At 43.5% G+C, this 27,569-nt stretch overlaps 2 protein-coding genes across 2 annotated transcripts in view; one reads left to right on the forward strand and one right to left on the reverse strand.

Annotated features, from left to right (window-relative positions):
* The window catches only part of LOC311103275 (regulator of G-protein signaling 9-like), a gene marked incomplete at both ends in the record, with an annotated part of 20,104 nt that extends 2,246 nt beyond the window's left edge, over positions 1–17,858 (reverse strand). Inside the window, 9 exons of the mRNA XM_084144807.1 lie at positions 540–609; positions 2,327–2,408; positions 3,780–3,856; positions 4,037–4,095; positions 11,333–11,384; positions 15,495–15,601; positions 15,817–15,867; positions 16,787–16,883; positions 17,793–17,858. Of these exons, the coding sequence (XP_084000933.1) occupies positions 540–609; positions 2,327–2,408; positions 3,780–3,856; positions 4,037–4,095; positions 11,333–11,384; positions 15,495–15,601; positions 15,817–15,867; positions 16,787–16,883; positions 17,793–17,858 (661 nt within the window). The remainder of the gene's footprint in view (positions 1–539; positions 610–2,326; positions 2,409–3,779; positions 3,857–4,036; positions 4,096–11,332; positions 11,385–15,494; positions 15,602–15,816; positions 15,868–16,786; positions 16,884–17,792) is intronic.
* Positions 17,859–19,690: 1,832 nt separating this feature from the next.
* The window catches only part of LOC311103767 (guanine nucleotide-binding protein subunit alpha-13), a 35,006-nt gene continuing 27,127 nt past the window's right edge, over positions 19,691–27,569 (forward strand). The window contains exon 1 of the mRNA XM_084145417.1: positions 19,691–20,018. Within this exon, the coding sequence (XP_084001543.1) occupies positions 19,736–20,018 (283 nt within the window). The 5' untranslated portion in view covers positions 19,691–19,735. The remainder of the gene's footprint in view (positions 20,019–27,569) is intronic.

Here is a 27,569-nt window from a genome sequence, read left to right on the forward strand (position 1 = left end):
TCACAAAGTGCTTATACAGAAACCCAGTCTAAAACCCCAAACAGCAAGCAATGCAAATGTAGAAGCAAGGTGGCTAGGAAAAACTCCCTAGAAAGGCAGGAACCTAGGAAGACACCTAGAGAGGAACCAGGCTCTGAGGGGGTGACCAGTCCTCTTCTGGCTGTGCCGGGTGGAGATTATAAGAATACATGGCCATTAATGCCAGATTGTTCTTCAATATGTTTTTCACGCTTGATACACAGTTTCTCGTGTGTATCAAGAATGGTCCACCACCCAAAGGACATCCAGCCAACTTGACACAACTGTGGGAAGCATTGGAATCAACATGGGCCAGCATCCCTGTGGAACGCTTTCAACACCTTGTAGAATCCATGCCCCGACGAATTGAGGCTGTTCTGAGGACAAAGGGGGGGGGGGGGGCGACTCAATATTAGGAAGGTGTCCTTAATGTTTTGTACACTCAGTGTATAAAGCACAGGGTGCCATTTGGGACACACTCTGTTTTCCAAGGGAGATGTCTCAGACAGCACAGTCCTCACCTGTTACCTCCTCTGCATTGGGGTCAATGAGACGGTCCAGTCCGTAGTCCATGGCGCTGTGTGTCCGGCGCTGTGGACAGACCAAGCACCTCTTTAGTCAGTCTGCTGTGCTGTACCTCCACATACTATCTACACAGTCTGGAGCACAGACCCCTGGGTAAGGACCTGGGAAAACTCGGCAAGAAGCATCAACTGACATACGATCATTTTGCATTGTTAACAGTCTCCAATGTGCATACCGATTTTTTTTCTCCAAACAGATCTGGCACCAACATCATCAATCATAGTTCATTTTGAATGAGAACATTATATATACTTGTATTTAAATAACCCTTATTTTACCAGGTAGGTTGACTGAGAACACATTCTCATTTACTGCAACGACCTGGGGAATAGTTACAGGGGAGAGGAGGGGGGATGAATGAGCCAATTGGAAGCTACTTGAACGTGCTCCAATTCCTTTCTGCCTCTAATTAGTCCTTTTGGAAGTTTTTCCTGGTCAGCCATTTTGTTGGATTTCCGTCAGTGTTGTCCAGCACCCCTCCTAGTTTCTTGCTGTAGTGCGGAGGCCTACCTGAACTGGCTAACAGGTTTGATTTTCCCATGTCCTAAAAAACACCTCATATCTTTTTACATGTGTTCTGTTACATCACACATAGTCCTTGGCGATGTTCTCCAAATGTTCCACTGATGACACCTGTTAGTTCCCATGTACTGGTTCACTACCACCCAGTGTGTAATAAAGACTGGACTGAACCCAGTAGACCTCTAGTTCTGAAGAGGTTTCAGGTCCTGTATCTCTGCTGGTGTTGCTGTTCTGTCTGTCTGGGCCATGGCCTCATCGTGAGAGTGAGGCAGAATAACCCTCAGCATCTCCATGCAGGAAACTGGTAGTCCAGCCAGCAGCCATTAGTTCAAAGTTCAAGTTAAGACAGAACACTGAAAAGAAAGAGACTGTTATGTTGAAAGAAAAGTTTTGTTGAGAAAAGAAAGAACAGAAACCGTTGTTGTGGGGGGGAATAATGTTTGTTTGTGATTGATCCGGGGCATAGTATTATGTCATTGACAGACTAGAGAAGCTTGTTTTTATTTTTGGTCATGTAATAACATTACAGGTCTCATAGAGGTCTCATAGAGGTCTCATACTGGTCTCATAGAGGTCTCATAGAGGTCTCATAGAGGTCTCATAGAGGTCTCATAGAGGTCTCATAGAGGTCTCATACTGGTCTCATAGAGGTCTCATAGAGGTCTCATACTGGTCTCATAGAGGTCTCATAGAGGTCTCATACTGGTCTCATAGAGGTCTCATAGAGGTCTCATACAGGTCTCATAGAGGTCTCATAGAGGTCTCATAGAGGTCTCATACAGGTCTACAGACTAAGAGGAGGGAAGATGTGAGCTGATATAGTTCCTATGTGACACGTATTAACACTACTGAGTGATACAACTATCACTAGAGTAACCTGCGTAGGGATATGACCGTGAACTTAACTTGTCATTAGTCATGTTGCCATTTAGCAGAGAAGCCCCATTGCAGTAACTATTCAAGTGAGTTCACCATTAAATAACCTAAAAGGATATACTTGCCTCTGAGCTGTTTACTGCCGCATCGAACATTACAGAGGGGTCAGAGTAAATTCCATCACGAAACAGGGTCACAGTGAATGGAGAGAGAGCAGGACTAGACACTATGGACTTCATAGACTGACAGGAACAATATCCTTTCCATGTGTACACACACACACACACGCACACACACACACACTCTCTGGTAGGTCTGAACTCACTGGTGGCCTGTGTATTATCCAGTAGGCTCTCTCCTGACAGTCCAACACCACTCTGTCTGGCTTCTTCCTCTCCTTATTAGCCCTGACACACACACGGAGACAGACAGACAGGAGACAGACAGGGGAGAGACAGACAGACAGGAGACAGACAGACAGACAGACAGACAGACAGACAGACAGACAGACAGACAGACAGACAGACAGGAGACAGACAGACAGACAGGGCAGAGACAGACAGACAGGAGACAGACAGACAGACAGACAGACAGACAGACAGACACGAGACAGACAGACAGACACGGGAGAGACAGACAGACAGGAGACAGACAGGAGACAGACAGACAGGGCAGAGACAGACAGACAGGAGACAGACAGACAGACAGACAGGAGACAGACAGACAGACAGGAGACAGACAGACAGACAGGGCAGAGACAGACAGACAGGAGACAGACAGACAGACAGACAGACAGACAGACAGACAGACAGACAGACAGACAGGAGACAGACAGACACGAGACAGACAGACAGACACGGGAGAGACAGACAGACAGGAGACAGACAGGAGACAGAGACACAGGAGAGACATATAGGAGACAGAGAGACATGGGAGAGACAGACAGCAGACAGAGAGACACAGAAGAGACAGACAGGAGACAGAGACAGACAGGAGACAGAGAGACACAGGAGAGACATATACGAGACAGAGAGACATGGGAGAGACATACAGGAGACAGAGGGCATGGGAGAGACAGACAGGAGACAGAGAGACAGACAGGAGACAGAGAGACATGGGAGAGACAGACAGGAGACAGAGAGACAGACAGGAGACAGAGAGACATGGGAGAGACAGACAGGAGACAGAGAGACAGACAGGAGACAGAGAGACATACAGGAGACAGAAAGACATGGGAGAGACAGACAGGAGACAGAGAGACATGGGAGAGACAGACAGGAGACAGAGAGACATAGGAGAGACAGACAGGAGACAGAGAGACACAGGAGAGAAATACAGGAGACAGACAGGAGACAGAGAGACAGACAGGAGACAGAGAGACATGGGAGAGACAGACAGGAGACAGAGAGGCAGACAGGAGACAGAGAGACATGGGAGAGACAGACAGGAGACAGAGAGACATGGGAAAGACATACAGGAGACAGAGCGGCATGGGAGAGACAGACAGGAGACAGAGAGACAGACATGGGAAAGGAGATAGATACAGGAGACAGAGAAAGCCAGGTCACTATTGAATCACACTTGGTCTTAGGGACCCACTGGGTGTGCAGGCTTTTATTCATCCAAGTACTAACACACCTATTTCAAATAATCACACAGCTCTTGATTAGGTGAATCAGGCATGTTAGTGCTGGTCTGGAACAAAAGCCTGCACACCGTGTGGGTCCCTACCAACACATAAACAGACAACAGACGTCAGACAACAGACGGTTACATACTTGTACTGTTCTGTAGCCTGCATCACGATGAAATCCCACTTGGGGTTCATCCATTTGTGGAGGTTGTCGTAGTGTTGCTGTTGAAAACAACAGATGTTTGACTAAAGTATCTAAAGTCAAATAGACAGACGACAAATCCACCAAAGTAAAAATCCAGAGATAGCTAGGTGAAACAACCACATATCACAGTTGTAGTCAGCAGGATTTATTTAAGAAATGCATTTTTTTCCTTCTTTTTTTTTTTACACCTGCAGTACCTGCTCATAGGGCTCCAGCATCCCCTTCTTCCGGATGTTTCTCCTGGCCAGGTAGATGGCTTTAGGGAGAGAGGAAGTATACCATACGTTATTTACCACATCTTTACCTCAGCCAGTTGCAGAAAACTGAGTTAATAAATCATCAGCTTGTCTAGGTGAGAGCATGTGACTCAGAATGTTATTGTATCACTATCTTAACTAGCTGGAACAACAAATCACACTAAGAAGTAGCTGACAGGGCTTAAAAACAAAGATGTCATCGTACGCTGATGATTAATGTTTTCTTTTAAATCCACAATTTGGATCCCTCCACAGCCTCATAGAGGATCTAGATAATTTTTCAAATCTCTCTGGATTACAACCAAATTATGATATGTGCACTATATTACGTATTGGATCACTAAAAATACAACTTTTACATTACCGTGTAGTTTACCAATAAAATGGTCTGATGGTGAAGTGGGCATACTCGGTAGAAAGACATGATCTCACCACAATACATTTTAATAGAAAGTTAGCAAAAATAGATACGATCTTGCTACCATGGAAAGGAAAATACCTGTCTATTTGTGGAAAAATCACCCTGATTAACTCTTTAGTCATATCCTAGTTTACCTATTTGCATAAGGCCTTGCCTACACCTAGCGACTTGTTTTTTAAATTATATGAGCAAAAAATATTTCATTTTATTTGGATTTTTATTTGCAAGCCAGACAAAATTAAACGGGCCTATTTATATAATTAATATGAATTCAGAGGGCAGAAATTATTAAATATTATACAACGGGTGGGTCTCACTCCCTGTACTCTCCAAGCGTCTGTCCTCACAACGATAGAACGAACGACCATCCGGCTTGGGTATAAACCCTAGATTTGTGTCTGGACTATATTTTGTGGAAGGATGAAATAGTATGAATAAAATTAATCAAAATAACTTTTTTTATGAAAATATGACAATCATTATTTGAATATGTTGGTAACCCGTTGTATAAAAGTGATAATGCCCTCGAAGCCGGTGTTTGGGGGATATATTGGCATGGTTTGCCGGCCCTCAACCTAACAACACCCGTGCCAATATTTTTGAAAAGTCATAGTCAATCATTCAATAATATAATAATACTCTTAGCAAAAATGTTTACCTTTAATTTACAATCTGTAGAAACTATGAGAATAGAAAGGTTCAGAACTTTTGTAAAACATCACAGCACAGTTGAAAAATATATGGCAAATAGAAATCAAAACTGGATGGTCTTCAGAGATAGATGGGAGGGGTTCAGGGTAGCTGAAGGATGGGACTAAAAACAAACAAAAGAGAACAATTGTAAAATATACTGTGTCTGTAAAATGTATATAGTATGTATAAGTTGGAAGTAGAAGCCTAATTGTTGTTGGCCATTAGTTTATTCTAATTAGGGGAGCGGTGGTAGGGTTAGGGGAAGATAATGAAAGAAAATATATTTTTAAAAAATATATATTTTATATATATATATATATACAGTGGGGAGAACAAGTATTTGATACACTGCCGATTTTGCAGGTTTTCCTACTTACAAAGCATGTAGAGGTCTGTAATTTTTATCATAGGTACACTTCAACTGTGAGAGACGGAATCTAAAACAAAAATCCAGAAAATCACATTGTATGATTTTTAAGTAATTCATTTGCATTTTATTGCATGACATAAGTATTTGATACATCAGAAAAGCAGAACTTAATATTTGGTACAGAAACCTTTGTTTGCAATTACAGAGATCATACGTTTCCTGTAGGTCTTGACCAGGGTTTGCACACACTGCAGCATGGATTTTGGGCCACTCCTCCATACAGACCTTCTCCAGATCCTTCAGGTTTCGGGGCTGTCGCTGGGCAATACGGACTTTCAGCTCCCTGCAAAGATGTTCTATTGGGTTCAGGTCTGGAGACTGGCTAGGCCACTCCAGGACCTTGAGATGCTTCTTACGGAGCCACTCCTTAGTTGCCCTGGCTGTGTGTTTCGGGTCGTTGTCATGCTGGAAGATCCAGCCACGACCCATCTTCAATGCTCTTACTGAGGGAAGGAGGTTGTTGGCCAAGATCTCGCGATACATGGCCCCATCCATCCTCCCTCAATACGGGGCAGACGTCCTGTCCCCTTTGCAGAAAAGCATCCCCAAAGAATGATGTTTCCACCTCCATGCTTCACTGTTGGGATGGTGTTCTTGGGGTTGTACTCATCCTTCTTCTTCCTCCAAACACGGCGAGTGGAGTTTAGACCAAAAAGCTATATTTTTGTCTCATCAGACCACATGACCTTCTCCCATTCCTCCTCTGGATCATCCAGATGGTCATTGGCAAACTTCAGACGGGCCTGGACATGCGCTGGCTTGAGCAGGGGGACCTTGCGTGCGCTGCAGGATTTTAATCCATGACGGCGTAGTGTGTTACTAATGGTTTTCTTTGAGACTGTGGTCCCAGCTCTCTTCAGGTCATTGACCAGGTCCTGCCGTGTAGTTCTGGGCTGATCCCTCACCTTCCTCATGATCATTGATGCCCCACGAGGTGAGATCTTGCATGGAGCCCCAGACCGAGGGTGATTGATCGTCATCTTGAACTTCTTCCATTTTCTAATAATTGCGCCAACAGTTGTTGCCTTCTCACCAAGCTGAAGCTGCTTGCCTATTGTCCTGTAGCCCATCCCAGCCTTGTGCAGGTCTACAATTGTATCCCTGATGTCCTTACACAGCTCTCTGGTCTTGGCCATTGTGGAGAGGTTGGAGTCTGTTTGATTGAGTGTGTGGACAGGTGTCTTTTATACAGGTAACAAGTTCAAATAGGTGCAGTTAATACAGGTAATGAGTGGAGAACAGGAGGGCTTCTTAAAGAAAAACGAACAGGTCTGTGAGAGCCGGAATTCTTACTGGTTGGTAGGTGATCAAATACTTATGTCATGCAATAAAATGCAAATGAATTACTTAAAAATCATACAATATGATTTTCTGGATTTTTGGAAAACCTGCAAAATCGGCAGTGTATCAAATACTTGTTCTCCCCACTGTATATATATATATACAGTGCCCTCCACTATTATTGGCACCCCTGTTTAAGATGTGGTCGAGGACTTCCAAAAATTCTCCTTTTTTTTTTAAACAACATAGAACCCAAATGCAAAAAAAGAGAAAAATCCAACCTTTTATTTAAGTACATTACTTTGGTGGTAAAAAAAAAAATCACACATTTAGAAAAAAAAAAACTTGAAATCATGTGTCCCACAATTATTGGCACCCCTAACAATTCCGCAGAAAATTTTAATTGATTTTTTAAAAAATATATTTTTCTGTAGTTGCTAAAGTTGGTCAGGGTATCTAGGAACTTTTAATTAGTAATTCATTACTTCCTGTTTCCCTGGGGTATAAATATGACGTGACACAGAGGCCTAATTCTCTTACCCATTTGTCAACATGGCAAAGACAAGAGAACACACCATTCAAGTAAGGCAGATTTGTGTCGACCTTCATAAGTCAGGCAATGGCTACAAGAAAATAGCCACTCGCCTTAACTTGCCCGTATCTACAGTCAGAGGAATCATTAAGAAGTTTAAAACAACTGGAACAGTGACAAACAAGGCTGGAAGAGGTCCCAAGTTTATCTTGCCACAACACACAGTGAGGAGGATGGTAAGAGAAGTAAAAAAAAAGTCCTAAGCTCACTGTCACAGAATTGCATCAAAGAGTGGCATCTTGGGGTCACAAAGTCTCCAAAACAACCATCAGACGCTCTCTACATGCCAACAAGCTGTTTGGGAGGCATGCAAAGAAAAAGCCTTTTCTCACTAACACTCACAAACGTAAACGTCTGGAGTTTGCTAAGCGGCACTGGGACTTCAACTGGGATCGTGTGCTTTGGTCAGATGAGACTAAGATTGAGCTTTTTGGCAACAAACACTCTAAGTGGGTCTGGCGTAAAACAAAAGATGAGTATGCCGAAAAGCACCTCATGCCCACCGTGAAGTATGGTGGAGGATCTGTGATGCTGTGGGCCTGTTTCTCTTCCAAAGGCCCTGGGAACCTTGTTAGGGTGCATGGCATTATGAACGCTTTGAACTACCAGGACATTTTAAATAAAAACCTGATGGCCTCTGCCAGAAAGCTGAAGATGGGTCGTCATTGGGTCTTTCAGCAGGATAATGATCCAAAACATGTGGCAAAATCGACACAAAAATGGTTCAGCAGTCACAAACTCAAGGTCCTCCCATGGCCATCTCAGTCCCCAGACCTCAACCCAATCGAAAACCTGTGGGGCGAGCTAAAGAGGAGAGTGCATAAGAGAGGACCCAGGACACTAGATGATCTAGAAAGATTGTGCAAAGAAGAATGGTCAAAGATCCCTCTCTCTGTGTTCTCCAATCTTGTGAAATGTTATAGGAGGAGATTAAGTGCTGTCTTGTTGGCAAAAGGGGGTTGTACAAAGTATTAACCTCAGGGGTGCCAATAATTGTGGGACACATGATTTCAAGTTATTTTTTTTCTAAATGTGTGAATTTTTTTTTTTACACCAAAGTAATGTACTTAAATAAAAGGTTGGATTTTTCTATTTTTTTGCATTTGGGTTCTATGTTGTTTGAAAAAAAAGGAGAATTTTTGGAAGTCCTCGACCACATCTTAAACAGGGGTGCCAATAATTGTGGAGGGCACTGTATATATATATATACAGTGAGGGAAAAAAGTATTTGATCCCCTGCTGATTTTGTACGTTTGCCCACTGACAAAGACATGATCAGTCTATAATTTTAATGGTAGGTTTATTTGAACAGTGAGAGACAGAATAACAACAAAAAAATCCAGAAAAACGCATGTCAAAAATGTTATAAATTGATTTGCATTTTAATGTGGGAAATAAGTATTTGACCCCTCTGCAAAACATGACTTAGTACTTGGTGGCAAAACCCCAGGCCGAGGGAGATTGACAGTGCTTTTGTGTTTCTTCCATTTGCGAATAATCGCACCAACTGTTGTCACCTTCTCACCAAGCTGCTTGGCGATGGTCTTGTAGCCCATTCCAGCCTTGTGTAGGTCTACAATCTTGTCCCTGACATCCTTGGAGAGCTCTTTGGTCTTGGCCATGGTGGAGAGTTTGGAATCTGATTGATTGATTGCTTCTGTGGACGGGTGTCTTTTATACAGGTAACAAGCTGAGATTAGGAGCACTCTCGTTACCTGTATAAAAGACACCTGGGAGCCAGAAATCTTTCTGATTGAGAGGGGGTCAGATACTTATTTCCCTCATTAAAATGCAAATCAATGTATAAAAATTTTTTACATGCGTTTTTCTGGATTTTTGTTGTTGTTCTGTCTCTCACTGTTCAAATAAACCTACCATTAAAATTATAGACTGATCATTTCTTTGTCAGTGGGCAAACGTACAAAATCAGGGGATCAAATACTTTTTTCCCTCACTGTATGTATATATATATATATATATATACACAGTGGGGGAAAAAAGTATTTAGTTAGCCACCAATTGTGCAAGTTCTCCCACTTAAAAAGATGAGAGAGGCCTGTAATTTTCATCATAGGTACACGTCAACTATGACAGACAAATGGAGATTTTTTTTCTCCAGAAAATCACATTGTAGGATTTTTTATGAATTTATTTGCAAATTATGGTGGAAAATAAGTATTTGGTCACCTACAAACAAGCAAGATTTCTGGCTCTCACAGACCTGTAACTTCTTCTTTAAGAGGCTCCTCTGTCCTCCACTCGTTACCTGTATTAATGGCACCTGTTTGAACTTGTTATCAGTATAAAATACACATGTCCACAACCTCAAACAGTCACACTCCAAACTCCACTATGGCCAAGACCAAAGAGCTGCCAAAGGACACCAGAAAAAAAATTGTAGACCTGCACCAGGCTGGGAAGACTGAATCTGCAATAGGTAAGCAGCTTGGTTTGAAGAAATCAACTGTGGGAGCAATTATTAGGAAATGGAAGACATACAAGACCACTGATAATCTCCCTCGATCTGGGGCTCCACGCAAGATCTCACCCCATGGGGTCAAAATGATCACAAGAACGGTGAGCAAAAATCCCAGAACCACACAGGGGGACCTAGTAAATGACCTGCAGAGAGCTTGGACCAAAGTAACAAAGCCTACCATCAGTAACACACTACGCCGCCAGGGACTCAAATCCTGCAGTGCCAGACGTGTCCCCCTGCTTAAGCCAGTACATGTCCAGGCCCGTCTGAAGTTTGCTAGAGTGCATTTGGATGATCCAGAAGAGGATTGGGAGAATGTCATATGGTCAGATGAAACCAAAATAGAACTTTTTGGTAAAAACTGAACTCGTCGTGTTTGGAGGACAAAGAATGCTGAGTTGCATCCAAAGAACACCATACCTACTGTGAAGCATGGGGGTAGAAACATCATGCTTTGGGGCTGTTTTTCTGCAAAGGGACCAGGACGACTGATCCGTGTAAAGGAAAGAATGAATGGGGCCATGTTTCGTGATATTTTGAGTGAAAACCTCCTTCCATCAGCAAGGGCATTGAAGATGAAACATGGCTGGGTCTTTCAGCATGACAATGATCCCAAACACACCGCCCGGGCAACGAAGAAGTGGCTTCGTAAGAAGCATTTGAAGGTCCTGGATGGGCCTAGCCAGTCTCCAGATCTCAACCCCATAGAAAATCTTTGGAGGGAGTTGAAAGTCCGTGTTGCCCAGCGACAGCCCCAAAACATCACTGCTCTAGAGGAGATCTGCATGGATGAATGGGCCAAAATACCAGCAACAGTGTGTGAAAACCTTGTGAAGACTTACAGAAAACGTTTGACCTGTGTCATTGCCAAGAAAGGGTATATAACAAAGTATCGAGAAACTTTTGTTATTGACCAAATACTTATTTTCCACCATAATTTGCAAATAAATTCATAAAAAAATCCTACAATGTGATTTTCTGGATTTTTTTTCTCATTTTGTCTGTCATAGTTGACGTGTACCTATGATGAAAATTACAGGCCTCTCTCATCTTTTTAAGTGGGAGAACTTGCACAATTGGTGGCTGACTAAATACTTTTTTTCCCCACTGTATATATACAGTGGGGAGAACAAGTATTTGATACACTGCCGATTTTGCAGGTTTTACAAAAAATATATATATGGGGGATTGGAAAAGATGCAGACAATTACATTGATGGAAGCCACAATCTATCTGCAATATTTAAGCTGATCAACCCCCTAATGTTTTTTTTACATAAAAAGAAGTAGCTGCCAGTGACTAGGCATTCACTCTCCTTTCACTCCAGAAGATAAACCCACCATAGTCTATGTCCTCAGCGGGCCACTTCTGCACGGGCCAGTAATAAGGGGTCTGTGGAAAGGTTGAGACAGATAGTGACATGAAGATTAGTCATTTCCTCTGCCTCACTGAAATACTAACTACAGCAGGCACTGTGTCCTTCCAGGGGTTAATGACAACTGCTCTACTGTGGGGAAATGTTACCTGACCAGGGGTTAATGACAACTGCTCTACTGTGGAGAAATGTTACCTGACCAGGGGTTACTGACAACTGCTCTAGTGTGGGGAAATGTTACCTGACCAGGGGTTAATGACAACTGCTCTAGTGTGGGGAAATGTTACCTGACCAGGTGGTAACTGAACATACTGTGGGTTACCTGTAACCAGGTAGGTGCTACAGAATAGAATACATCTTTATTGTACATATGTTACAGCGAACAACAACAAATTGTCTTCTGCTCCGTTCTCAAGTCGATATAGTTACCTGGCTGAACCAGGTAGGTGTTACAGGTAGATATAGTTACCTGGCTGAACCAGGTAGGTGTTACAGGTAGATATAGTTACCTGGCTGAACCAGGTAGGTGTTACAGGTGGATATAGTTACCTGGCTGAACCAGGTAGGTGTTACAGGTAGATATAGTTACCTAGCTGAACCAGGTAGGTGTTACAGGTAGATATAGTTACCTGGCTGAACCAGGTATGTGTTACAGGTAGATATAGTTACCTGGCTGAACCAGGTAGGTGTTACAGGTAGATATAGTTACCTGTCTGAACCAGGTAGGTGTTACAGGTAGATATAGTTACCTGTCTGAACCAGGTAGGTGTTACAGGTAGATATAGTTACCTGGCTGAACCAGGTAGGTGTTACAGGTGGATATAGTTACCTGGCTGAACCAGGTAGGTGTTACAGGTAGATATAGTTACCTGGCTGAACCAGGTAGGTGTTACAGGTAGATATAGTTACCTGGCTGAACCAGGTAGGTGTTACAGGTAGATATAGTTACCTGTCTGAACCAGGTAGGTGTTACAGGTAGATATAGTTACCTGTCTGAACCAGGTATGTGTTACAGGTAGATATAGTTACCTGGCTGAACCAGGTAGGTGTTACAGGTAGATATAGTTACCTGGCTGAACCAGGTATGTGTTACAGGTAGATATAGTTACCTGGCTGAACCAGGTAGGTGTTACAGGTAGATATAGTTACCTGTCTGAACCAGGTATGTGTTACAGGTAGATATAGTTACCTGTCTGAACCAGGTAGGTGTTACAGGTAGATATAGTTACCTGTCTGAACCAGGTATGTGTTACAGGTAGATATAGTTACCTGGCTGAACCAGGTAGGTGTTACAGGTAGATATAGTTACCTGGCTGAACCAGGTAGGTGTTACAGGTAGATATAGTTACCTGGCTGAACCAGGTAGGTGTTACAGGTAGATATAGTTACCTGGCTGAACCAGGTAGGTGTTACAGGTAGATATAGTTACCTGTCTGAACCAGGTATGTGTTACAGGTAGATATAGTTACCTGGCTGAACCAGGTAGGTGTTACAGGTAGATATAGTTACCTGTCTGAACCAGGTATGTGTTACAGGTAGATATAGTTACCTGGCTGAACCAGGTAGGTGTTACAGGTAGATATAGTTACCTGGCTGAACCAGGTAGGTGTTACAGGTAGATATAGTTACCTGGCTGAACCAGGTAGGTGTTACAGGTAGATATAGTTACCTGGCTGAACCAGGTAGGTGTTAGAGGTAGATATAGTTACCTGGCTGAACCAGGTAGGTGTTACAGGTAGATATAGTTACCTGGCTGAACCAGGTAGGTGTTACAGGTAGATATAGTTACCTGGCTGAACCAGGTAGGTGTTAGAGGTAGATATAGTTACCTGGCTGAACCAGGTAGGTGTTACAGGTAGATATAGTTACCTGGCTGAACCAGGTAGGTGTTACAGGTGGATATAGTTACCTGTCTGAACCAGGTAGGTGTTAGAGGTAGATATAGTTACCTGGCTGAACCAGGTAGGTGTTACAGGTAGATATAGTTACCTGGCTGAACCAGGTAGGTGTTACAGGTGGATATAGTTACCTGGCTGAACCAGGTAGGTGTTACAGGTGGATATAGTTACCTGGCTGAACCAGGTAGGTGTTACAGGTAGATATAGTTACCTGGCTGAACCAGGTAGGTGTTACAGGTAGATATAGTTACCTGGCTGAACCAGGTAGGTGTTACAGGTAGATATAGTTACCTGGCTGAACCAGGTAGGTGTTAGAGGTGGATATAGTTACCTGGCTGAACCAGGTAGGTGTTACAGGTAGATATAGTTACCTGGCTGAACCAGGTAGGTGTTACAGGTAGATATAGTTACCTGGCTGAACCAGGTAGGTGTTACAGGTAGATATAGTTACCTGGCTGAACCAGGTAGGTGTTACAGGTAGATATAGTTACCTGGCTGAACCAGGTAGGTGTTACAGGTAGATATAGTTACCTGGCTGAACCAGGTAGGTGTTACAGGTAGATATAGTTACCTGTCTGAACCAGGTAGGTGTTACAGGTAGATATAGTTACCTGGCTGAACCAGGTAGGTGTTACAGGTGGATATAGTTACCTGGCTGAACCAGGTAGGTGTTACAGGTGGATATAGTTACCTGGCTGAACCAGGTAGGTGTTACAGGTGGATATAGTTACCTGGCTGAACCAGGTAGGTGTTACAGGTGGATATAGTTACCTGGCTGAACCAGGTAGGTGTTACAGGTGGATATAGTTACCTGGCTGAACCAGGTAGGTGTTACAGGTAGATATAGTTACCTGGCTGAACCAGGTAGGTGTTACAGGTAGATATAGTTACCTGTCTGAACCAGGTAGGTGTTACAGGTAGATATAGTTACCTGGCTGAACCAGGTAGGTGTTACAGGTAGATATAGTTACCTAGCTGAACCAGGTAGGTGTTACAGTTAGATATAGTTACCTGGCTGAACCAGGTAGGTGTTACAGGTAGATATAGTTACCTGGCTGAACCAGGTATGTGTTACAGGTAGATATAGTTACCTGTCTGAACCAGGTAGGTGTTACAGGTAGATATAGTTACCTGGCTGAACCAGGTAGGTGTTACAGGTAGATATAGTTACCTAGCTGAACCAGGTAGGTGTTACAGGTAGATATAGTTACCTGGCTGAACCAGGTAGGTGTTACAGGTAGATATAGTTACCTGGCTGAACCAGGTAGGTGTTACAGGTAGATATAGTTACCTGGCTGAACCAGGTAGGTGTTACAGGTAGATATAGTTACCTGTCTGAACCAGGTAGGTGTTACAGGTAGATATAGTTACCTGTCTGAACCAGGTAGGTGTTACAGGTAGATATAGTTACCTGGCTGAACCAGGTAGGTGTTACAGGTAGATATAGTTACCTAGCTGAACCAGGTAGGTGTTACAGGTAGATATAGTTACCTGGCTGAACCAGGTAGGTGTTACAGGTAGATATAGTTACCTGGCTGAACCAGGTATGTGTTACAGGTAGATATAGTTACCTGGCTGAACCAGGTAGGTGTTACAGGTAGATATAGTTACCTGGCTGAACCAGGTAGGTGTTACAGGTAGATATAGTTACCTGTCTGAACCAGGTAGGTGTTACAGGTAGATATAGTTACCTGTCTGAACCAGGTAGGTGTTACAGGTAGATATAGTTACCTGGCTGAACCAGGTAGGTGTTACAGGTAGATATAGTTACCTAGCTGAACCAGGTAGGTGTTACAGGTAGATATAGTTACCTGGCTGAACCAGGTAGGTGTTACAGGTAGATATAGTTACCTGGCTGAACCAGGTATGTGTTACAGGTAGATATAGTTACCTGGCTGAACCAGGTAGGTGTTACAGGTAGATATAGTTACCTGGCTGAACCAGGTAGGTGTTACAGGTAGATATAGTTACCTGGCTGAACCAGGTAGGTGTTACAGGTAGATATAGTTACCTGTCTAAACCAGGTAGGTGTTACAGGTAGATATAGTTACCTGGTTGTACCAGGTAGGTGTTACAGGACAGGTAGTTACAGGTAGATAAACACAGGTCGCTACAGGGAGATACAGGTAGATAGACACAGGTAGTTACAGGTAGATAGACACAGGTAGATAGAACAGGTAGATAGACACAGGTAGTTACAGGGAGATACAGGTAGTTACAGGTAGGTACCTGGAAGCGGTAGAGGGTGCTGTCGGGGACCAGGACCAACTTCCTGTGGTTCTGGAGGGGGTAGATGTACCCGTAGGCCACCAGCATGGTCCCAAACGCCTGGGCCTCTGGTGAAGGAGGGAGGAGAGGAGGGAGGATGATACTTCATATATTATCAAAGCTCTTGGTTATACTTTAGTTTACAGCATTTAACTAGTAATTACTTGCTTGCATAATAACGTGGTAATGACGTAGTAATGACATTAAAATAATACCTTTTATTGTGTTGGATTAATTGATATAAGTACCCAGCCAAATCCATTCATAGAATCCAGTTGCTTACCTTCTGTGGTAACCTTCAGTTTGGTGACTATCCATGCTAGAATGTCCTGCCCTGTGTGATGACAAGTGAACGTAGATATTCAGAGTATGACAACAGTGAGCCAGCTCTGACAGGCCTGGCCTACACACACTATTTTTTGAAGGTACTACCTGGCTCAGACACAGTGCAAAATCCATGACTTAATAACAGTATGTGACAGTATACCGTATAGCTTAACTTGTGATTAGATTGATCAGGATAAACTAAAATAACAATAACAACCAGCACTGAAGCAGGAAGTCCCCATGACTGGACTGCGATGACAATTTCCTGTCCGTCACATGGTCTTAGCCCAGCGACCATTCTTCCTTCCCTTCATCTCCAGACCTCCTGTGCATCCCAAAATAGCACCTTATTCCCTATATAGTGTTCTACTTTTGACCAGGACCCATAAAGCTCTGTAGTGTAGTGTGTAGGTAATAGGCTACCAATCTGGACGCAGCTCTGATCTTTCCCCTGGCCTTGGTCTTAGCCAGGGATTAGAGGGCAGCTTGGGAGCACAGAAGCACCACACAGATCTCATCCAATTGACAGCTGTCTTATATAACCTTCATTAGCAGCCTAGCAGGACAGTCTACAAGACAGTCCGCCGCAGCTCTAGAATCTTAGCTAGTCCAATAACTACCCACAACTTCCCAGAATGATGTTATTAAATAACAACAATGTACCATTGGTGGGAGGTGTTTCCCTACGGTTTCCCCTACTAGGCAGCACCACTACCTAGCTTTCACAATTTCTTGACAAAAATGGCTTTCTTTGAATGTTTGGGTTAGTTCAGCCCTGCTACATGGCTACGGTGGTCATTTCACTCCACCAAGAAAACGATCTAGGGCAAACATTGTAATGGTATAATGGAGATGGAGGGATAATGTTTTAGGAGATATGTCTCTCAGTGGGGCTGCCATCTGGTGCTGTAAGTCTCTGGACTCACCGTTGATGACGTGTGGGATGGTGGTCACGTTGAGTTTCTGGTCGGCACCCTTCACCCCACTCTTAGGATCCTGCATCTCAACCACAAACACCTCCACCTGGAGCAGGGTGGGAGGAAGAGGACAGACACACACTCTCACAATCCACTTTGGTTTGTTTCACGAAATGGAAGAAAACAGACCTATCAGGTCAAAGGTCATAGTGATGTATGATACCTCCGACCCCTGACCTCTGAGATGTGGAAGACCTGATTGGCTCAGAGCCATTTACCCCAGTTGTCCAAGCAGCTAATTGGTTTAGAGCAGGGGTTCTTAAACTCTTTTAGCTCGAGACTCAAATGAGAAATTGACCGTCCTTCTGTGACCCAAATGGTCCACCAATGACCCAAATCAAGAAGAAATAGTGGGTGATTATAGATGTATTCTCATAACTCATGACCCACCTCTCACATGCCCAGGGCCCACTTTGGGTCCCGACCCATAGTACAAGAAAACATTGTTTAGAGTTTAGATTGAAATTGGATCTCTGAGATGTCTACAATCTCTTCGCTCTAAACAAAATAAATATACAGTAGCCTACAGGTCATGAAACAATAGTGTGAGTGTAGTAGTATATTTTGATGAAGCTATGCAGTTTACCACATTGAAAGTCATGATGGCATCACAACTGTTCCATTTGTAATTGGATGGGAACAGGATTATGGGCGGCTAAATCCCCCAAGTTAAAACCTGTTGCAATAAATAACAGTTTACAATGAACTTCTACAAACCACTTGATTCGTTTTTTTAAGACACTAAAGGGGCAATTTAAACAACAATCTTGGGGCTCCTCGTGAATTTACTGTAGGCTATACTGTTCAGCAATACTATATCAACAAGTAGGCTATCACCAGCCCACCTAAAATCAGTAGACTTGATGTGAACTTTTAGTTTATCTGAAGTCTATTACATTTTTCTCAAAACATTTAAAAGTACTGATAAAATTATGTAAATGTACAGGTAACCTACATTTTTTAGGCATGCCATCCGTGGTCGGTAGTGCTGACCATGATCTCTCAGCGTCCTAATTGTCATGTTTGCAGTCGGTCGATATGCGATCCTAAAGAAGAAAATCCAGGTATGAAATGTTTATGAAAAAAATGATCACACAGGTATAATGGTATACCGGGGCTGGGACCGTAGCCTGTTCCGTTGACCGCGCGTCAGAGATTGCGTGAGAGGGGTCAGAAAGCGCGAAGACGGATTTATCAACCAACGACAGCTAGGCTAAACTCTGGTTTAACAACACGTTACTTGTGACAGTGGCACCACCAGACGTCACACCATCAAGCAACTATCAATTTGGGGGCAATATGGCAATAAAACCTTGAATTGAAACTTAACAGTATTTGGGTTTTAGGCTATTGAAATATAGAAATATACAGAAAATCCATGTAAAATATTTGTAGACCAAGAATGTGGTGAAAGAGAAAGGATAAAAACAATCTAGTTTTTTTTGCGATCACTTCACTGGATGACAAAATAATAATAATGTCTCACAGATATACTTTAATTTGATCTCTCATTTAGGCCTATGAATGTCACAGGTAACATAGGACTGGGCTACCTCAACCAGAGATGGTGCCAAAAAAGAAACCACAGGTGAAGGTGCTGGACCTTCTTGACTCCCAGGGTATACACTGCCCTCTACCGTACCCAGCTGGTACTGCTGATGAATGCATGATATGAATTTACGACGATCTGCATGCAGTGCACCCTTCTGATTGTCTTGTCTTGTTGTAGCCGATGTATATCTCACCTCCACGATACCACATCCGCGGAGTTGAGTGCAGACGAGAGCGTTCGGAGTGAATCTCCGATTCCGTGTATCTATGTTTGTCCTCTGTTGTTGCGTGCCTTTCTTTGTTTGTTGAAATCCTTACTTTTTAATAAAACGTTAATCAAATACAACCACCGACTGTTTCTTTGTTGCTGTATCTCCAAGATAGCAACTCAGCTTTCTAAGTGAGGCACACTTTGTGTAGGCTTAAGCATAATATTCCATGGTTTATTAGTGTAGGAAAGGTACGATTTTTCAATTGTGTTATCAATTACTATTCATATGCAATTACCTTTTGAACTAATTCCTATATTGAAATAGCCCTAGCCATAAATAACTTGTAGGCTGGCCCACACAATTCATCTCAGTAACTCTATCAATTGTAATGAGTGGGGATTCAAAGTGAAACAAAATCAAAGGATATGGGCAATCTAGACCTTTTGTGATCCGCCCAAACGTTTAGTCACATTGAGGGAATTATATTACACTGGCCCGGGTTGAACCGGCCAATGGCCCGTCACATCATCGGGCAAAACTGGGAGGAGCACCCCCTTCTCAAATCAAACAGCAATCTGCGCCGCTCGGTCATGTTGTCAACAAGGCAGCTAGGTACATCGTCCAGAAACATATAACATCTCTTTTCCATAAAATAAAAACAGTTTCATTGGGAAGGCAGATAAAGCGTTTTTATCAAAAGCAATCACTTTTCCATGTAAAAACACAGCCGACTTCGCCGTGGGCCAGAGTGGCGTACATGGCTCAGGCCCGGGAGGCAGCCCGGTTCCAAAACGAATGGGCCGTGTAGCTCAGTTGGTAGAGCATGGGTTGTGAGTTCGATTCCCACGGGGGGCCAGTATGAAAAAAAATAAAATGTATGCACTCACTAACTGTAAGTCGCTCTGGATAAGAACGTCTGCTAAATGACTAAAATGTAAATGAATGCAATCACTTTTCACCCGTTTCAAACTCCACTCACCGCGGTAACCCGGCCAGATAAACGAATCCCCTCATTGTGTTAGCCCTGTGCGCGCTCACACACACGTTATCCGTATTCGCGCCCCACCCGAGAGTAGACTCTAGTCGCTAGCCTCAAACCAACTCTCTCTACTGTATCGATGAAGTTGTTTCAAAGATGGCGGATTTCCTGCCGTCCCGGTCCGTTTTATCGGTATGTTTTCCAAACTGTCTCCTCACGAGTAACGAGGCAGAACAATTAAGGAAATCTAAAGAAATAGACAAAAGTATTTCGCGGGATAAGACGTACGTGAAGCGGCTAGTGAAGATTCTGCTACTCGGAGCGGGAGAAAGCGGCAAGTCCACTTTCCTGAAGCAGATGCGCATCATCCATGGGCAGGACTTCGATCAAAGGGCCAAAGAAGAGTTCAGGGCCACGATTTTTAGTAATGTAATTAAAGGTAAGGTACTTTAGGTTGTCCATTGTACGTTATATAACGTCACTGGCGAGTTTTTAGGCGCCTTTGTTGACTTATTTGCTCTCTGTTCAAGAGTTCATGTCTGTGGGAAGCAGCCAGCTAGCATGCTAACAGTAGCCGTAACTTGTGCTTGCTAGCTAGCTATGTCGAGTGGACGGGCAGACTCACTTCTGTTTATTCGCTAGCCTAGTTAGCTAGCTAACACACACAAAGCTAGAAGAAACGCCCATGTTATTTGAAACTGTTTGTGCACAGTGGGATTTGAAGAGATGAGGCCACACAGACAGAGCAGGGTTTCCATTTGAACATGATTCAGTTGTCTGAGTTGATCTTTTGATATCACGCGCATTGTTTGTCCCATATCAATATTATTCAGGCGTGGAAAATAGTATGACAGTTTATCAGCTATTTTTATCAGGCAATTTACCAGCTAGCTTTGGCTAGCCAATGCGCTAGCTATCTAGCTTTGTTGCTGTAGCTAACTTATTTATAAACTTGGTTGAGTGTTTTAAAAACATGAATCTTGAACAGTCATAGTGAAATAACTTGGTAACTAGTTTGGAAATCAGAACGCTTAGAATTGTTTTCATCACAGCGGATATAACGTAACTAGATTAAGTTTATCCTAACCATCATTGCACATATTTTAGAAAACATCATGTATGGCATATCTGACTTGTCATGTTATGGAAACCTGAGTTACAGTTCATATAAGGAAATCAGTCAATTGAAATAAATTCATTAGGCCCTAATCTATGGATTTCACGACTGGGAATACAGATATTCATCTGTTGGTCACAGATACCTTTTGAAAGAATGGGCATCACAAAGGGCCTCAGGACCTTGTCACGGTATCTCTGTGCATTAAAATTGCCATCTGTAAAATGCAATTGTGTTCGTTGTCTGTAGCTTATGCCTGCCCATACCATAACCCCACCGCCACCATGGGGCATTCTGTTCAAAACGTTCACATCAGCAAACCGCTCACCCACACAACGCCATACATGTGGTCTGCGGTTGTGAGGCTTGTTGGACATACTGCCAAATTCTAAAAAATGCCATTGGAGGCGGCTTATGTTAGAGAAATTAACATTACATTCTCTGGCAACAGCTCTGGTAGACATTCCTGCAGTCAGCATGCCAATAGTGCGCTCCCTCAACTTGAGACATCTGTGGAATTGTGTTTATTGTTTTATTTTTTTAACCTTTATTTAACTAGGCAAGTCAGTTAAGAACAAATTCTTATTTACAATGACGGCCTACACCAGCCAAACCCAGACAACGCTGGGCCAATTGTGCGCCGCCCTATGGGACTCCCAATCACGGCCGGTTGTGATTCAGCCTGGAATCGAACCAGGGGGTCTGTAATGATGCCTCAAGCACTGAGATGCAGTGCCTTAGACCACTGTGCCACTCGGGAGTGTTGTGTGACACAACTGCACATTTTAGAGTGGCATTTTATTGTCCCCAGCACAAGGTGCAGCTGTGTAAGGATCATGCTGTTTAATAAGCTTATTGATATGCCACACCTGTCAGTTGGATGGATTATCTTGGCAAATAAGAAATGCTCACTAACAGGGATGTAAACACATTTCTGCACAACATTTGAGAGAAATAAGCTTTTTGTGCGTATGGAACATTTCTGTGATCTTTTATTTCAGCTCATAAAACATGGGACCAACACTTTACATGTTGCGTTTAATATTTTTGTTCAATATATAATGTTTGAATATCTCTAGCTATGGAAACCAGAGGTGGGTTGTGGGAGGAGCTATAGGAGGCCACAACCCGTCTGTAAGCGTCGTAACTCTGCTGCGATAGACAGCATGCAAGACGCGGTTCTGCGTAGCCTACCACTGTCGATCACAGCCGAGACATAGGTGCCGGTTTGGAGTTATAGGTGTTAGGTTCAGACGATTTCCATACAGATGTCCACACATTATACAATCAGGACCGACGGACAAGGAGTTACGGATTATAGATATGCCTTCAATAACAGGATTTTCGTTAAAGCACCCCCCCCCCCCCTAATGGAAACCATGTTGTTTTGAGGCGGCAATAAGATGTGAGGCGATCACTCATATTCCACTTGTTTATATTCACCCAGCCAGTCTGTCAAACTTGCTAGCTACACCAATTGGCTACTTCACTTCTTACTTAGCTAGCTAGCTATATCTACTTTTACTGTAAGTCATCTTTACTTGTCAGACCCCCGAATGTTGAGTATTCAGTTGAAAGTTCAACACCGGTGGACTTCAGTCATGTTTTTACTAGCTGTATAAAATCTGAAGAGAGAGAGAGAGAGAGAACATGAGAGGGGTGTTTTTGCCTCCAACTTGCAAGGTCAAATCAGGCCTGGTAGTGGTGAGAGCCCAGCCCACACTAGTCTACGATACTACCAGAGATGTACAGCAATACTACAGTCGGATAACTCCTGTTATGCAAACAAACAATGTATTTTTATGGAGGTGAAACCGCTCTGGGTGCTTCCCCCTAGTTGGCTATTTTGTTCATTACCTTGGCTTTAGATTTTCTAGTACACACTGGTATGTTAGTGTAGCAGTCCTGAGAAATAAAATAATTGTCAACTATACAATTATAGTAATTGGGTTGTTAACTTTTCCTTTGTGAGCTGTTTATCATCGTCAAGCTATTTATCTTAGATCTGTCATACATAGACTGAACACTCCCATTAATGTGTTCTTGACAGGTACACACGTTGACACACTCCATAGCTTTTCTTAGAACTCATATTAAACGGCAGTGTTGAATCACTGTGTTATTTTAGATCGGTACATTACCATTATCATCAGACAGGAAGAGGATGTCCCCAGTAACTCTGTGTGGGTGGGTGAAGGGGGTTCCCAGCCTCACATGATGATATCATATGCTAACTGTGAAATGCATGAAGGCACAGAGAGGCGGAGGGACAGAGAGACATGGGGAGAAAGAGGGTGACAGAGGGAGTGAGGGGGACGGAGAGACAGGGAGAGAGAGATTGGCTAAGCCCAGGTAGGACCCCCTGAGGAACGCTGTGTATTGTCTTCTATGAGAGATGAATGATTGAGTCCTGAGGTTCTTCCCAAATGGCTCCCTATACACTGCTTTATACCAGAGCCATATGGGCCCTGGTATAAAGTAGTGCACCGTAAAGGGAATATGGTGCTATTTGGGACGAAGCCCCTGATGACGCTGTTATGGTCATCTTCAGCATCCCTCAGACAGGAAATATAGATATAGCCTACAGAGCTGGTGGTGAAAGGGCTGTTTTTGGACATTATCTCATCTCTCTGTCTTCTATTTGGAAACAAAGGGCCTTGGCTCATCATATTATGATTTCATTTATGTAATCCTTTCTCCCATCTGCTAAATCTCCCTTCTGCTAAATCTCCCTCCGATGAGTCTTCAGTTCTGACCTTGGGAGGGGGGGGGGTGTGTGTTTGTTTTAGCTAAATAAATGGTCTGTGTCTGTCTCCTAAATCTAGCTGGCCTTATTTACATTCTACAGGCCAGGCCTGTTTTTCTGGACTGTATTTTATCCCTAAGAAGTGATAATGTCTCTCTGTCTGTCTGTAAGAACAGCCTAGTGCATGTCTGGATAGAATAGCCTAAGCCGAGGCATAAAAATGGCACCCTATTCCCTATATAGTGCACTACTTTTGACCTGGGCCCATAGGGCTCTGGTCTAAAGTAGTGCACTATATAGGGAATGGGGTGCCATTTGGGACACTCGCGTTGCATAGCGTTAATGACAGTGTCAGATTTTTCCATCAGACTCGTGAGGAGCTTGCAGGGGCCTCAAGTGTTGCACTTCCTCTTGTGATGTCATAGATGGATGGAAGGGTGGAGTTAGATCAAGGCTCTGATCAAACTCTGCGGCATCAGTCAACTTTCAGTTAAACAGAGAAGTAAAATAAACCTGTCGCAGTGCTGATCTAGGATCAGGTACCCCCTGTGTTATTCATTGATCTGATAGGCAGAACTGATCCTAGACCACCCCCTGTGTTATTCATTGATCTGATAGGCAGAACTGATCCTAGACCACCCCCTGTGTTATTCATTGATCTGATAGGCAGAACTGATCCTAGACCACCCCCTGTGTTATTCATTGATCTGATAGGCAGAACTGATCCTAGACCACCCCCTGTGTTATTCATTGATCTGATAGGCAGAACTGATCCTAGACCACCCCCTGTGTTATTCATTGATCTGATAGGCAGAACTGATCCTAGACCACCCCCTGTGTTATTCATTGATCTGATAGGCAGAACTGATCCTAGACCACCCCCTGTGTTATTCATTGATCTGATAGGCAGAACTGATCCTAGACCATCACTGTCTCCTACTCGGAGATGCTTTGTGAATATGTGCCGTGAACACCCATAGAACAGGTTGATTTCCAGGAGTATATCTGGTTAGTCTTTTCTGAATATCTGGTTAGTCTTTTCTGAATAACTGGTTAGTCTTTTCTGAATAACTGGTTAGTCTTTTCTGAATAACTGGTTAGTCTTTTCTGAATAACTGGTTAGTCTTTTCTGAATAACTGGTTAGTCTTTTCTGAATAACTGGTTAGTCTTTTCTGAATATCTGGTTAGTCTTTTCTGAATAACTGGTTAGTCCTTTCTGAATAACTGGTTAGTCCTTTCTGAGAACAACCTGCATGTGATTTGAAAAGGCTGAGGGAAACCCCATCTCTCTCTCGTGTCCCGAATGGCACCCTATTCCTATGTAGTGCCCTTTGGACCCAGAGCCAGTAGTGCACTCTAAAGGGAATAGGGGTGCCATTTGGGACTCAGTCTGACGTTGTGTTGAGGTATGCTGTTGATGCCCTGTAAGCCCTGAGCTGATCCTGGCGCTGCGTCCCAAACAGCACTTTATTCCCTACATAGTGCACTGCTTTTGAGCAGAGCCCTATGTGCCGAAGTCTTGATGATTAGTTGACTAATTTAATCCGGTGTGCCAATTTTAGGGTTAAAACAAAAATGTCTGGGGGGGGGTCAAGGAGAGGGTTGGGAAACCCTGATATATGGAGTAGGGTGCCATTTGGGACTCAAGCCTCTGCTCTGATCCACAGAGACTGCGGCCTTGCCTGAGCCATGTATGTGTTTGTGTCCTGCTAATGTTTACCCTCCCACAGCCTCTTGATGACTACTGCGCTGGGTGTGTGTGTGTGTGAAGCTGTGCCTGTTCGGCTCTGGAGGAAAGGATATGGGACACTGACTTTTATGGAACATTGGGATGGAAAGGGATTGTTTCTTTATAACATACTGGTACATCATTCTATGTCATGTAGCAATGGAATTATGTCAGTTGACATTCTACACAACATTGAATAACTGTGCTGTGTGCCAGCCAGGAGAAACCCTCTGTGTACCTCACAGAGCCAACGTTCCTTTTATTTCCCACGGAGCCTAGTGTTTCTGGTGGGTCAGGGCTTGTTGTGGTATGGATGTGGTGGTGATGAAAGAGCCTCGTTGGTTGGTGGTGGTGATGAAAGAGCCTCGTTGGTTGGTGGTGGTGGTGATGAAAGAGCCTTGTTGGTTGGTGGTGGTGGTGATGAAAGAGCCTTGTTGGTTGGTGGTGGTGGTGATGAAAGAGCCTCGTTGGTTGGTGGTGGTGATGAAAGAGCCTCGTTGGTTGGTGGTGGTGGTGATGAAAGAGCCTCGTTGGTTGGTGGTGGTGGTGATGAAAGAGCCTCGTTGGTTGGTGGTGGTGATGAAAGAGCCTCGTTGGTTGGTGGTGGTGATGAAAGAGCCTCGTTGGTTGGTGGTGGTGGTGGTGATGAAAGAGCCTCGTTGGTTGGTGGTGGTGATGAAAGAGCCTCGTTGGTTGGTGGTGGTGGTGGTGAAAGAGCCTCGTTGGTTGGTGGTGATGAAAGAGCCTCGTTTGTTGGTGGTGGTGATGAAAGAGCCTCGTTGGTGTTTGTTAGCTGCTGTCTAGAGGTCAAAGGTCATTTCGAAACAGTGACTGGAGATTGCATCAATGGAAATACTCAGAATTCCACTGATGTGAAGTAGGACACACCTCCTGTCCTCTTAGTGTCAGCAGATCAGGTGATCACTTCCTGTGTGTGTAATGACTTCATCATTACTTAGGCACAGTCTACCAACAAACCTCAGAACCTAAACTTAAGTGCCAATTCAGTGTTTTCATGTTGGCAGCTGTGGTTTGTGTTTCAGGTGCCCCGCCTAGCAGAATCTGGGGAGAACACTGTCTGACTTCTAGGAATGGGAGAAAAATGGATACATTAGAGTATCGCAATACAATTTTTGGTTGTTGCTAGGTAGCTAACGTTAGCTACTAGGTAGCGCTAGTCTTCGGGATTACTCCTCCTATAGCTTGGCCTCCATCTTCTGTTTTAAATAGTGAGCAAACATGTTTGCAGCACTTTTATGTCCCATGACTGATCAAAACCTGTTTTCTCATGGCTCTCTCTAGTCCCTCTGCAGCAGACATGGAGTGAGCAGTATGTTTGGAACATCGAATCGCAATGAAACCGCAGTATCGAATCGCAATAAATCGAATCGCCTTGTAAAAGTATTCATCCCCCTTGGCGTTTTTTCCTATTTTGTTGCATTACAACCTGTAATTTAAATTGATTTTTATTTGGATTTCATGTAATGGACATACACAAAATAGTCCAAATTGGTGAAATGAAATACAAAAAATAACTTGTTTCAAAAAAAGTATTAAAAATAAATAATGGAAAAGTGGTGCGTGCATATGTATTCACCCCCTTTGCTATGAAGCCCCTAAATAAGATCTGGTGCAACCAATTACCTTCAGAAGTCGCATAATTAGTTAGATTGCACACAGGTGGACTTTATTTAAGTGTCACATGATCTCAGTATATATACACCTGTTCTGAAAGGCCCCAGAGTCTGCAACACCGCTAAGCAAGGGGCACCACCAAGCAAGCAGCACCATGAAGTCCAAGGAGCTCTCCAAACAGGTCAGGGACAAAGTTGTGGAGAAGTACAGATCAGGGTTGGGTTATAAAAAAACATCAGAAACATTGAACACCATTAAATCCATTATTAAAGAATGGAAAGAATATGGCACCACAACAAACCTGCCAAGAGAGGGCCGCCCACCAAAACTCACGGACCAAGAAAGGAGGGCATTAATCAGAGAGGCAACAAAGAGACCAAAGATAACCCTTAAGGAGCTGCAAAGCTCCACAGCGGAGATTGGAGTATCTGTCCATAGGACCACTTTAAGCCGTACACTCCACAGAGCTGGGCTTTATGGAAGAGTGGCCAGAAAAAGCCATTACTTAAAGAAAAAAATAAGCAAACACGTTTGGTGTTCGCCAAAAGGCATGTGGGAGACTCCAAATATATGGAAGAAGGTACTCTGGTCAGATGAGACTAAAATTGAGCTTTTTGGCCATCAAGGAAAACGCTATGTCTGGCGCAAACCCAACACCTCTCATTATCCCGAGAACACCATCCCCACAGTGAAGCATGGTGGTGGCAGCATCATGCTGTGGGGATGTGTGTCTCTCTCTCGCTCTCTCGCTCTCTGTCTCTG

The sequence above is a fragment of the Coregonus lavaretus genome (assembly GCF_964263955.1).
Source record: "Coregonus lavaretus genome assembly, chromosome: 28".
Taxonomy (NCBI): domain Eukaryota; kingdom Metazoa; phylum Chordata; class Actinopteri; order Salmoniformes; family Salmonidae; genus Coregonus; species Coregonus lavaretus.